Genomic DNA, 12,057 nt, shown 5'->3' with positions numbered 1-12,057 from the left:
GCTGTGATGTGAATGAGACTGAGCCAAGTGGAGGCGGGTAAGAAGACTCAAAGACACAGCCTGCACCAGTCTCTCACGGCCCGACTGTTTACTCCTTTCAGCGGGTAAGAAGACTCAGAGACACAGCCTGCACCAGTCTGTCATGGCCCAACTGTTTACTCCTTTCAGCGGGTAAGAAGACTCAGAGACACAGCCTGCACCAGTCTCTCACGGCCCGACTGTTTACTCCTTTCAGCGGGTAAGAAGACTCAGAGACACAGCCTGCACCAGTCTGTCATGGCCCAACTGTTTACTCCTTTCAGCGGGTAAGAAGACTCAGAGACACAGCCTGCACCAGTCTCTCACGGCCCGACTGTTCACTCCTTTCGGCAGGTAAGAAGACTCAGAGACACAGCCTGCACCAGTCTCTCATGGCCCAACTGTTTACTCCTTTCAGCGGGTAAGAAGACTCAGAGACACAGCCTGCACCAGTCTCTCACGGCCCGACTGTTCACTCCTTTCAGCGGGTAAGAAGACTCCAGAGACACAGCCTGCACCAGTCTCTCACAGCCCGACTGTTTACTCCTTTCAGCGGGTAAGAAGACTCAGAGACACAGCCTGCACCAGTCTCTCACAGCCCGACTGTTTACTCCTTTCAGCGGGTAAGAAGACTCAGAGACACAGCCTGCACCAGTCTCTCACGGCCCGACTGTTCACTCCTTTCAGCGGGTAAGAAGACTCAGAGACACAGCCTGCACCAGTCTCTCACGGCCTGACTGTTTACTCCTTTCTAAGTTGCCCTTTGAGTCTCACTGATTTCAAAGACATTCTCAGCAGTGCTTTTTTTTTTTCTCTTTTAAATACGGGATATGAGACTATGACCTCCAAAATTCAGTTTTGCTGAGGTTTCAAGTAAATAGGAACTACTGCAAATCATTGTTCAAATGTTTCCTTTATGTTGCCTCAATGATTAGAATTAAAATTTGAATGTCACTTGTCTTCCAATATATACCCACTTGGCCAAGCACAGTTATTTCCAAGTTTCTGAGCATCTACCATGGCAGTGAATTACTCAACAAGTCTGTATGATACAACAGTTCTAATTCTGTGAGACACTTACATTCATTTATTCCTTTTGGAGAGATATAAGACCTACTCATGCAGAAGACAATTTAGTTTTAACTTAAAAAAGTATTTATTTGACACAGGGAAAGAAACAGAGATCAGAGAGGGAGATAGTTGCCCCCTGTAGGTGGACATTTTTAAAACGTAAAGGACCACCTACAGAAGTATCTTCTACCATCTCTACTTCCCTGAGAGCCTGTCTGTGGGTTCTAGCAGAGGAGCGCAGCTACTCGTATACCCTCAACCGATTCAGGAAGGCCACCCTCTTCCACCAAGCGTGCAGCTCTGGGAGCGACGCACATGGAGCAGTGAGGGGGGACGGGGACACCCGCCTAGCTGTCAGTGGGGTGACAGATTGTCCTCACATCCACACCACTTCCATTTCCACTGCATATTTAATTTTGTTTTAATAACTAGTAGTATCTGAGTATTTTATGCTAGTCTACCTTATTCTCATTCATTTCTCCAGCAGATATTTATAGAACACCTCTACTTCACTAAATTACCCTGTGGATTGAATGCAATAATTCATTATTCTAAGAATAGTGCTTTAAGCACAAGTAAATAGTTTATAAATAGTAAGGCAAGGCCACAGGGATGCATTAATTGCTAAATATACTCAAGTACAGAATACTTAAAGGAGAATTCAAAAACAAAATGAGATTTGTCTCAGAAGGAAAAAGCAGGGTGTAATAATATCTTCATATACATTTCAACTAGTCAATCTTAGGTATTTTTTTAGTAACTCATTTTTCTCACCTTTAGAGAGTTCATTCATTTACTTACTAAAAAATATTACAATGTCAACTATGTACCAGACATTGGTTTAAGACTTTGTTTAATATAGTGATAGAGATGCAATCCCTGTCTTCTTATATATATGAAATGTATTTATTTTAAAAGAATTTATGTATTTATTCATGAGAAATATAGGGGAGAGAGAAAGAACCAGGCATCACTCTGGTACATGTGCTGCCTGGGATTGAACTCAAGACTTCTTGAGAGTCCAATGCTTTATCCACTATGCCACCTCCCAGATGACTGTGTATAAATTTTTTTAGAAGATTTATGCTTATGAGAGACAGACAGACAAGAACACTGTTAGGAGCACCAGTTATGCCAAGAACTGAATCTTGGACTTCTGGGGCTTCAGACATGGAATTTATGTGTTCTAACACACTGCGCTATCATGGCTCCTATAATTCCTGTCACTGTGGTGTTTAGATTATAATTAATTATATAATAATGAAAATAATATCCAGACTAGAAGTTAATAGGATGAATAATGCCTTGTGAGTTGCAAAGTGCTATATAATAGACCCATGCTTTGGTGTCAACAATAGCTTACTGGTTGGCATGCATGCCTTGGTACGTGCACAGCTCAGGTTCAAATCCCAGCACCACCTGGGAGTACTACAACACTGGGGAAGGTCCCAGGCTCTTATATCTCTCCTTGTCTATATGGATGAGAACAGCAAGTATGGCAGTGGTGAAACACACCTGTGATATCCCGGCTACACAAGATGAATATGTAAGATAAAACTCACTATTTGTGAATGCCATGCCATTCTTACCCCTCTTTCTCCCATAACTTAGCAGGTATTAACAGTGATGGTAAGTTCATATGTGTTTCAATATGGCCACATCTGACCACTACATGACCCCAACACCCAACATCAATTTATTCTGTTATTTTAACTTATTCTATTTGTCAACACCAACACATGTTGTGAGACAGTTTACAGAAAGCAATTCAAGAAAGGTGACCTATTAAATAAGATACATGATATAAACCCTCAAGGTCTAATCACAAGAGGCTAGTTGCACTAGATAACAAGCTCCCATGTGCCTACACACCATATCGGGGGCTTGTGCTGCATGCAGGATGTGTGGGTGGCTAGGCGCAGAACGTCAGGATGTGAGGCATTAATACACTATACAACAGTAGTTCAAAAACACTTCCATCACTATACAGACTTATTTTAATATAAATTAGCATTTACATCATTTTAATGGTGACACAGTTATGCCAACACTAGTGATATGCAGCAAGTGATGTTCTCAAAGAGAAATCTTTGCAAAAATTAAAATCAGACATAAAGTTTGATTGTGTTTTTCTACAAGAAAATTAGTATAATTATAGCAAAGTATTTTAAACAGATAGTGACTTAATATTTTCAATTTTACTGGGAAATGTTTATCTAGCATTCTCCCAAGTTTCACAAAATGAATTTAAGTTTAAAATTTTTACATTCACAACTGGCTTGCAGAATGAGCTTTATATCAAGATGGTGTTTTTTTTCTGGGATTTATAAGCATCATAAAGAATATATGCCAGGCTGGGCTAGCTTCACGGGCAGTAGAGAGACGACTAGGGACTCATGGCTGAGCTGGGAAGCAGTATCTTGTTTATTAATCAGATACATCGCCTTTTATGCATCTCTTCACCGGAAGTGACAAGGGAAAGGAAATGACAAGGAGAGGGGGTGGAGCAAAAAAAAGCACGAACAGAACATAGAAAGCTTCCATCTAACCAGTGGGGATTAAACCAACACCCTGCAGGCAGGGCGGGACCCAGGTAAAACAGTGATGATGTAAACAGACCACATCTCAAGCAATGCAACAGAAGGAGTCTTAGAAGCAGAATTTAGAAGCATACCAACAAATACATATTTAATTGATAGCTTTTATAGCTGTCTGATAATGAGTATGGGGAAAACTATATATTTTAAAAATATTCTTACCATTGAAATGTAAAATTAAACCCATTATAGAAACAGAAAAATCTTACCTTTCTGTGTAAAGAGTACTGCATGACCTACAGAATTCTGTTTTAACAACTGATGGATATTTTCATAATCTTAGAGATTATTAAATATGAGTCCAGGACAAAGTTGCATCAGAAACAGCCACTTGGGGGACAAATACTGTTAATAAACATCAACAAGGGAATGGCAGCAGACAGCATGATGGTTACGCAAACAGACTCTAAGGTCCCAGGCCACCATAAGCCAGAGCTGATCAGTACTCTGGTAAAAAAAAAATAAAATAAAATAAACATCAACAAGCACTGTTACTGATCACTAGCAGTGGAATAAGTTCTACAAATATAAGTATGCAAAAAATACCATTCTCAAAGTATGAATGTTTCATATAGGAAATTTCTTGCATGAACTAGAACATATCTGGAATACACAAAGAAGCAAATAGAGAATTTGGTATATATGTTCAGTGTTTAATACTTAATACATGAAAATCTTGTACTATTATCAACCTTAACAATGTAAAAGTTTTATTTAAATTATAAAAATGATTAGAAATACTAGTCCTTAAAAGCACTTCAAAATATATTTCAATAAAGTTTCTTTGAGTCACCATTTAAACAAGAACTTTATTTTGAAAGGGTAGGCTATACATAAGTAAACATTTATTAAACATAAATGTAAATGAAGAAAGTACCTAGTGATGGATAGATTACTTTATATATTAACTTCCAATTTTTTTAATTCTTGAAATCTATTCCAGATGCCTACAGAACTGCAGAATTCCTTATTGCTCTCAATATAAAAGTTACTGTTCACATATTTTAAAATCAATTTGGATTCACTTTTTTTCTATTAGTTCTAAAAATTACTGATAGGGAAGTACTGTTTGACCTTACAAGGGGGTAAACTTCTTGTGGTAAAAGCCTTCTTTGAAAACTGCATTCATATACCTGATTACTACAAATGTAATGCTTCCAGTATCCCTGAAGTCACTTCACTTTTCAATGATGTAGTATCACCTTTCTCAACATCAGATAGACAGACAGAAAGACAAAACCAAGCATTTGATGCCTATCTTAAAGGAGATTGCTTTATCAGTTGTTCCAAAACCTAGGAAGCATATAGATTTGATTTTAACTGTATTCCTCAGACAAGAATTTCTCAAGCTACATATAAAGTTTTCTTGCTTTATAACCGATAGATATTAGTCATTAACTTAAGATGCTTATTCTAAGATTATACATCTGTAAAAAATTCTTCTTTAGAAAATACTTTAGTTTAAAATAGAAAAACACACACCTCAACATTTAATTAGTGACCAGTGATAATAACACTACGAAGTTATTACATATCCTGAAAACCTCTGAAAGTACATTAATAATTTTAAATAGGCACAGTCTTTAAAAAACAAAGTATAAACAGTTATTAAATGATACTTACAGGACAGAAAAAGCTAGATGAATACTGTCCACTTGTCATTGGAAAACTGAAGGCAGCAGAACATTATTAAAGAAAATTAATAAAACTGGAAGAATCTAAAATTGGTATTTTGCTACCTAAAGAAAAATGACATGATAGAATTTTTATATAGCACCACTCTAAAAGTTCTTTGATATTACCTTATCATAAGATTACTTAAAAATACCCTGATGTTAACACACATTATTTAAATCTGCGTGCCAATATAAAGCTGTGTTATTAAAAAATTTAGGGCTAAAGGCTCCTATACTGGTTTTCCCGGTCACATTGCACAACATCCATGTAAAATACAGAGTATAAATTCTTATAAGTAATATAAGAAAATCATTTTAAACCAAATTTCATCTTATACTTCAATGTATTAATTATCTTATTTTTTGCCAAAATATGTCAGTAACAAAATATTACACTGGTGATATAATCTGGTTAAAAAATCGGCACCTTTTGCTTTAGAAAGGTTAAAACAGTTTTAAGTAGGCCAGCAAAATAGCTCACTGGGATAGTGCGTTGCTTTGCTAACATGCACAACTCAGGCTGGAGCCCAGCCTTCCCACACACAAGGGAACTTTGGTGCTGTTGGCTTCTCTCTCTCTGCCTCTGTCTAAAACGTGACATGGCATGGCATGACCTGACAGGACAACACACGGTGTTTCAATAAGAGTCCCACCAAAACCAGAGTGGCAGCCACACAAACTCCCATGGCTACATCAGGCAGTCCTGGTCAGGAAGGTAGTTAGGTGCCTTTGAAAGGCCAGTGCCATGACTGCTTCTCTGTCACTAAAGGACATGATTATAGTGCGGGCACCACTGTCACATTAACATGCAAATAGCTTCCTTGATTAACATATATTTTAAAATGCAGCGACTATAGGTATAGCCTTTGTAGTGTTATTATTGTCGTTGTTACTGATGTCGTCATTGTTGGACAGGACAGAGAGAAATGGAGAGAGGAGGAGAAGACAGACAGGAGGAAAGAAAGATAAACATCTGCAGACCTGCTTCACCACTTGAGAAGTGACACCCCTGCAGGTGGGGAGCCGGGGCTCGAACCAGGATCCTTACCCAGGTCCTTGCCCGACTCCCGACAGGCACATTTCTGACGAGACCTCTCCTTGCCCCAACCTCCATGTCCCATCTTGGTATGTACATCTACCTGGACACACACGCAGGAAAAGGCTGTAAGGTGTGAAGTCAGCCCATTCACTCTTCCTTTCTCTATGTCCTTAAAATGACAGTTAACATTTATTTTCTAGGTTTCTTACTTCCAGTCATAACAAAATAACGGTCATCGTCATCTTTTTTCTTTGCAGTAGGCTTTTTGTCATCACTGCCCACTCCCTTCCCAGAGGAGGGTGGCTTCCTGGCTGGAGCGGGGGCTCTGGCACTTTGGGGAGGTCCTCTAGACGCACAGGGGCCCTTGGTGGCAGTGGGTGCTGCCTTCAGTGCAGCTTGTGTTTTGGAAGAAGACTGGGGCAGACTCATGACAGACAGGGGGGTGCGTCCAGGAGGCCTTGAGGAGGCGGGCCCTGTCTTCTTGGCTGTGCTCCGGCCTGGAGACTGCTGTTGGGCAGCTGAAACCATGTTCTTGCCTTCTGACTCCTGTGCAGCTTTCACTGCAGAGAATGGCTGGTTCAGGGGCAAGGCTGACTTACACTTCTGCAGCGGTGTGGCCTCTGCTCGCAGGGCTCTACCAGACGGCTGAGACTGTGATGCTGGGCCTGCTGCAGTGCTCCTGACGCTGGATTTTGTCACCTTTGCAGGAGACTGGACAGGAGGGGAAGGTTGAGGCCGTGTGTGTGTAGCTGCTTTGGGCAGCTTTGGAGACTTTGATGATAAACTGATGTGTGCTGATGTGGAAGAGACTGTCTTCCCAGACACAGGCACACCCCGTGCATTCTGTGAGGTGATACACTTGTTGGTGGGAGCACTGGGAGATACGGCACATTTTCTCAAGGATGCAGAGACATACGGCGCCCTTCTGGACAAAGCTGGTGAAGCAGTGCTTTTCCCTATCCGATCTAAAGAAACAAGTTGGGGGGACGCACCATTTGAAGGAGCCTGTGGCTTCTCCCTTAAGCTTCTGGAAGGAGTGTGTGTATGACGAGAAGACGCTGACGAGGAGGCCGGCAACTTAGAGCGGGCTGACACGGAGCGAGGAGTGACTCCTTGACAAGCAGATGTAGGCAGCCGCCAGCCTGCAGGACTCACCTGCTTTTCTTTCCTCTTTAAGATGCCGATTGGGGTGCCAGGCCTGGGTGGCTGCTTCTGAAGCATGTGGACTGCTGACAGAGGATTCATTTCAGGAGGCTGAGGTGTTCTAGTGGGAGAATCAGGGACACTCTCGCTAGAAATGCCTTTTTGAAATGCTAGGATTTTTTGTTCCAGTGTAGCAAACTGTAAAATCCGGCAAGGGTCATATTTAAGCAGAAATCCTTGTAGAGTATCCCAGCCGCCACCAACACGAACCATGACATGTTTTCCATGGAGCATCTTTCCCCGGAAGAAAGTGAAATAAAGATTTAAGATAAACAATAACACTGAGCACGGTAAACATTTTAAAAGATGTAAGGGTAGTAGGTACAATCTGCAATGTCATGGCCTTTGAAATTTGGAGTAAATACCAACCACCTCCCTATAAACTGACAATCGCCTTCTTGTATTATTAAAAGAATATATCTAATTCATATCCAACATGTCACTAACAACAGAGTCCTCCAACCTGTAAGAAAGATGCTTATATGCAACTTGCATCTTGACCACCAAGTCATTGATATGTTAAATTTGCAAAGGCAAGATCATTCAGTAAGGTGGCAAATACTGAAGGAAAGAGATGATGGTGACAAGAAAAAAAAGAGAAAAGAGAATTACAGAAAAAAAAATGATTATGAAAAAGAAAAATAACTGAAACTTGCATTTCACAACTTAACAAATTATACATGCTAAACAATGTCAATCTTTCAGAAACTGATATAATTTATTACCAGTTGTCTGCAAATGAGAAAAGTATGATTTGGAAAGATTCAGAAAAAGGGCAGGAGTAGATAACATAATGGTTATGCAAAGAGACTCTCATGCCTAAGGCTCCGAAGTCCCAGGTTCAATCCCCCACACGACCATGAGACAGAACTGATCAGTGCTCAGAGAGAAAAGAAAGAAAGAAAGAAAGAAAGAAAGAAAGAAAGAAAGAAAGAAAGAAAGAAAGAAAGAAGAAAGGAAGAAAGGAAGAAAGGATGGATTCAGGAAAGTATCCGGAATCACACAGTGGCCTGGCCTCAAATGCACCAGGGTCATCCCAACTCAAATGCAGTCAAGATAAAAAACAAAACAAACAAAAAAAAAACAGCAGAGTAGCTCAAACTTGCCCACTCAACACCATGCCTGCAGCCATGTCAGCCCGAGCACACCTGGTCCATCCAGTCAACAGGCGCGTCTGCACGACAGTGAGGCTGCCCTGTACACTATAGCTAAGACTCTTTCACCCCTCCCCTCTCAATTTCTCTGTCTCAATCCAAAAAAACATATTTTTAAAAAGCTAATTTATTAAATATATTGTGTGTCATTTTTTCTAAATTTATTAAGGAGAAAGATAGGAGGAGAGAAGAACCAGACATCACTTTGGTACATGCACTGCCAGGGACTGAACTCTGGACCTCCTGCTTGGGAGTCCATTGTTTTATGTACTGTGCCATCTCCTGGACCACTTTAATTTTTCTTTTATTTAAGCAGAAAAGAGAGAAACTGACAGGCAAGGAGGAGGTAGAGAGGGAAAAAGAGACATCTGCAGCCCTGTTTCACCACTCGTGAAGCTCCCCTCCAGGAGAGGAATTGCCAGAGGTTCTAAGGAATCACCAGGCTGTTTTCTTTTCTTTTCTTTTTAATATTTCCTTTATTTATCATTGAGAGGAATAGGAGGAGAGAGAGAGAACCAGACATCACTCTGGTACATGTGCTGCCAGGTATGGAACTCAGGACCTCATGAAGCTCCCCTCCACCCCACCCATGCAGGTGGGGACCTGGGGCTTGAACCAGGTCCTTGAGCATTGAAGCAGGTGCATCAACTGTGTATGCTACCACTTGGCCCCTGCCTTTTATTTTTGTGGTGGAAAATGATTGCCTTTTAGAAAATCTGAAACTTAAAATAGGTTAGCTGAGGTATGTAAAAATTCCCAACTATATTCAACATGCAAATATTTTTATCTACCCTATAAACTAGTTGTTTGCTGTATTAAAACTGTCTACTAAACTCATATACTCATGAAAACAAAAGCATTCCAGATTTTCCAGAATAGGCACTAGTAAAACTTCTATTTAATTCTTTAGTAATATTTTAAGATTTTTCACTCCTCTATTTGAGAGAGAGACCAGAACATTGTTCAGGCCTGGCATATGCAAATAGTGTGGACTGAACCTGGGGCCTCGGGTCCTGTGCCAGTTCTGTGCTCCAGAGCTGAGATAGCTTCGTGGGCCCAGGTCTTACAGAGACACAAAGGAGAGCAGAGCAGGCTGGTAAAGTAGCAGCACGTGAGAAACAGGAGTAAACGCTGCACTTACCCTTATGAAGAGTATCTTATCCCCCAGTCGGTACCTTCCCTCAGATAAGTACTCAATGGAAAACCGATGAGAACAACTGCAAGGAGGGTCTTCAGCAATATGCTTAACCTGGGATCAAAAACAAGGAACAGCATTTAATGCTTGTCCCAAGAATTACTGTGTTAAATGTCAAAGTATGAGACTATCTGACACTTGAGGATATCAAAACTCAAGGACATCAATTTTCCCCCAAAATACTTTTATTAGGGGATAATGGTTTGAAAAAGAAGGAGAAAGAGAAGGAGAAAATCTACCCCCACTAAAAAATGGGGAAAGGACACAGAATCTTCACCAAAGAAAAGATCCTGAGGGCCAACAGACATGAAAAAAAAATGTTCAAAGTCATTATCAAAAATGCAAATAAAGACTATAACGAGACATCACTTTACATCTGTGAGAATGTCATGCACCAGGAAAGACAGGAACAAGTGTTGAAGAGGATGCAGGGAAAGAAAACCATTTCTGCACTATTGGTAGGAATGTCAATGGGCTCAATGCCATTGGAAAGCAGCCTGGTGAGTGGTCCAGGAGGTGGCGCAGGGATAAGGCACTGGACTCTCAAGCATGAGGTCCTGAGTTCCATAGCTGGCAGCACATGTACCAGAGTGATGTCTGGTTCTCTCTCTCTCTCTCTCTCTCTCTCTCTCTCTATCCTCCTATTCCTCTCAATGATAAATAAAGGAGATATTAAAAAGAAAAGAAAAGAAAACAGTCTGGTGATTCCTCAGAACCTCTGGCAATTCCTCTCCTGTAGAATTATCTAAAGGAAGCGAAACACCATCCAGGGAGATCTCTGTGCGTTTATGTTCACTGAGGCACAACTCATAATAGCTCAAACCTGGAAGTCATCCAGATGCCTGATGACAGCTGAGTGGCTGAGAAAGTTGTGGTACATACACACAATGGAATACTGCTCCGCTAATTAAAATACTGAAGTCAGGGGTGGCCCACGGGGTTGAATGCCAATGTTACCAGGTGCAAGAGCCGGGTTCAAGCCCCCAGTCCTCGCCTGCAGGAGCAAAGCTTCATGAGTAGTGAAGCAAGTGTGGCAGGTGTGTCTCTGTCTCTCCCTCTCTGTCTTTGCCCCTCTCAATTTCCTCTGCCTTGTCAAGTAAAAGGGGGGAGGGGGAAAATGGCTGCCAGGATCAGTGGATGCACATGCAGGTGTAAGCTCCAGCAATAACCCTGATCGCAGTTGAAAAAAACACACTATATTTATACGCCTCCCCATATTAGGGAGCTACTCTCTTCCCTGATCCAGCTTTCTGTTCCTTTTCCAGCCATGACATCACTTCCCCAGACAAGAACTTGGATCTACCTGCAAATCAGATTTCAGGCTCAGAGAAAAAAAAAACTAGTATAGCCAAAGGCCCTTTGGAATATAACTAAAATATGCCTACTAGCTACCTACAAAATGGAGGACCCCCAACACTTACTTCATCTGCACTATTCCAGCCTTTAGATCCAAGATTGGTCAACAATTTGTTTGGCTTTGTATGTTAACTCTCTTTTCAGCCACCAGGTTCCAGATGCTAACATGATGCCAACCAGACTTCCCTGGACTGAGGACTCTACCAATGTGTCCTGGAGCCCTGCTTCCCCAGAGCCCTGCCCCACTAGGGAAAGAGAGAGGCAGGCTGGGAGTGTGGATCCACCTGCCAACGCCGGTGTCCAGCAGGGAAGCAATTACAGAAGCCAGACCTTCCACCTTCTGTACCCCATTATGACCTTGGGTCCATACTCCCTGAGGGATAAAGAACAGGAAAGCTCCTCCACACCTATGGACATCTAATCTTTGACAAAGGTGCCCAGACTATTAAATGGGGAAAGCAGAGTCTCCTCAACAAATGGTGTTGGTAAAAATGGTTGAAACAGGGAGTCGGGCTGTAGCGTAGCGGGTTAAGCGCAGGTGGCGCAAAGCACAAGGACCGGCATAAGGATCCCGGTTCGAACCCCGGCTCCCCACCTGCAGGGGAGTCACTTCACAGGCGGTGAAGCAGGTCTGCAGGTGTCTATCTTTCTCTCCTCCTCTCTGTCTTCCCCTCCTCTCTCCATTTCTCTCTGTCCTATCCAACAACGACAACAACAATAATAACTACAACAATAAAACAACAAGGGC

General features: G+C 41.6%; 1 protein-coding gene across 4 annotated transcripts in view; it reads right to left on the bottom strand.

Moving 5' to 3' along the window:
- Window positions 1-3,068: 3,068 nt before the first annotated feature.
- Window positions 3,069-12,057, bottom strand: part of GAS2L3 (growth arrest specific 2 like 3) — a 39,967-nt gene continuing 30,978 nt past the window's right edge. For all 4 annotated transcript variants that reach the window (XM_060195633.1, XM_060195632.1, XM_060195634.1 and 1 more), the window contains exons 8-9: window positions 9,900-10,007; window positions 3,069-7,838 (exon numbers count right to left, since the gene is read on the bottom strand). In XM_060195633.1, the coding sequence (XP_060051616.1) occupies window positions 6,591-7,838; window positions 9,900-10,007 (1,356 nt within the window). In that variant the 3' untranslated portion in view covers window positions 3,069-6,590. The remainder of the gene's footprint in view (window positions 7,839-9,899; window positions 10,008-12,057) is intronic.

This window comes from Erinaceus europaeus, chromosome 7, assembly GCF_950295315.1.
Source record: "Erinaceus europaeus chromosome 7, mEriEur2.1, whole genome shotgun sequence".
In the NCBI taxonomy this organism is placed as follows: domain Eukaryota; kingdom Metazoa; phylum Chordata; class Mammalia; order Eulipotyphla; family Erinaceidae; genus Erinaceus; species Erinaceus europaeus.
Note: the sequence above shows the minus strand (reverse complement) of the source record. Positions and strands in the feature narration are given on the sequence as shown.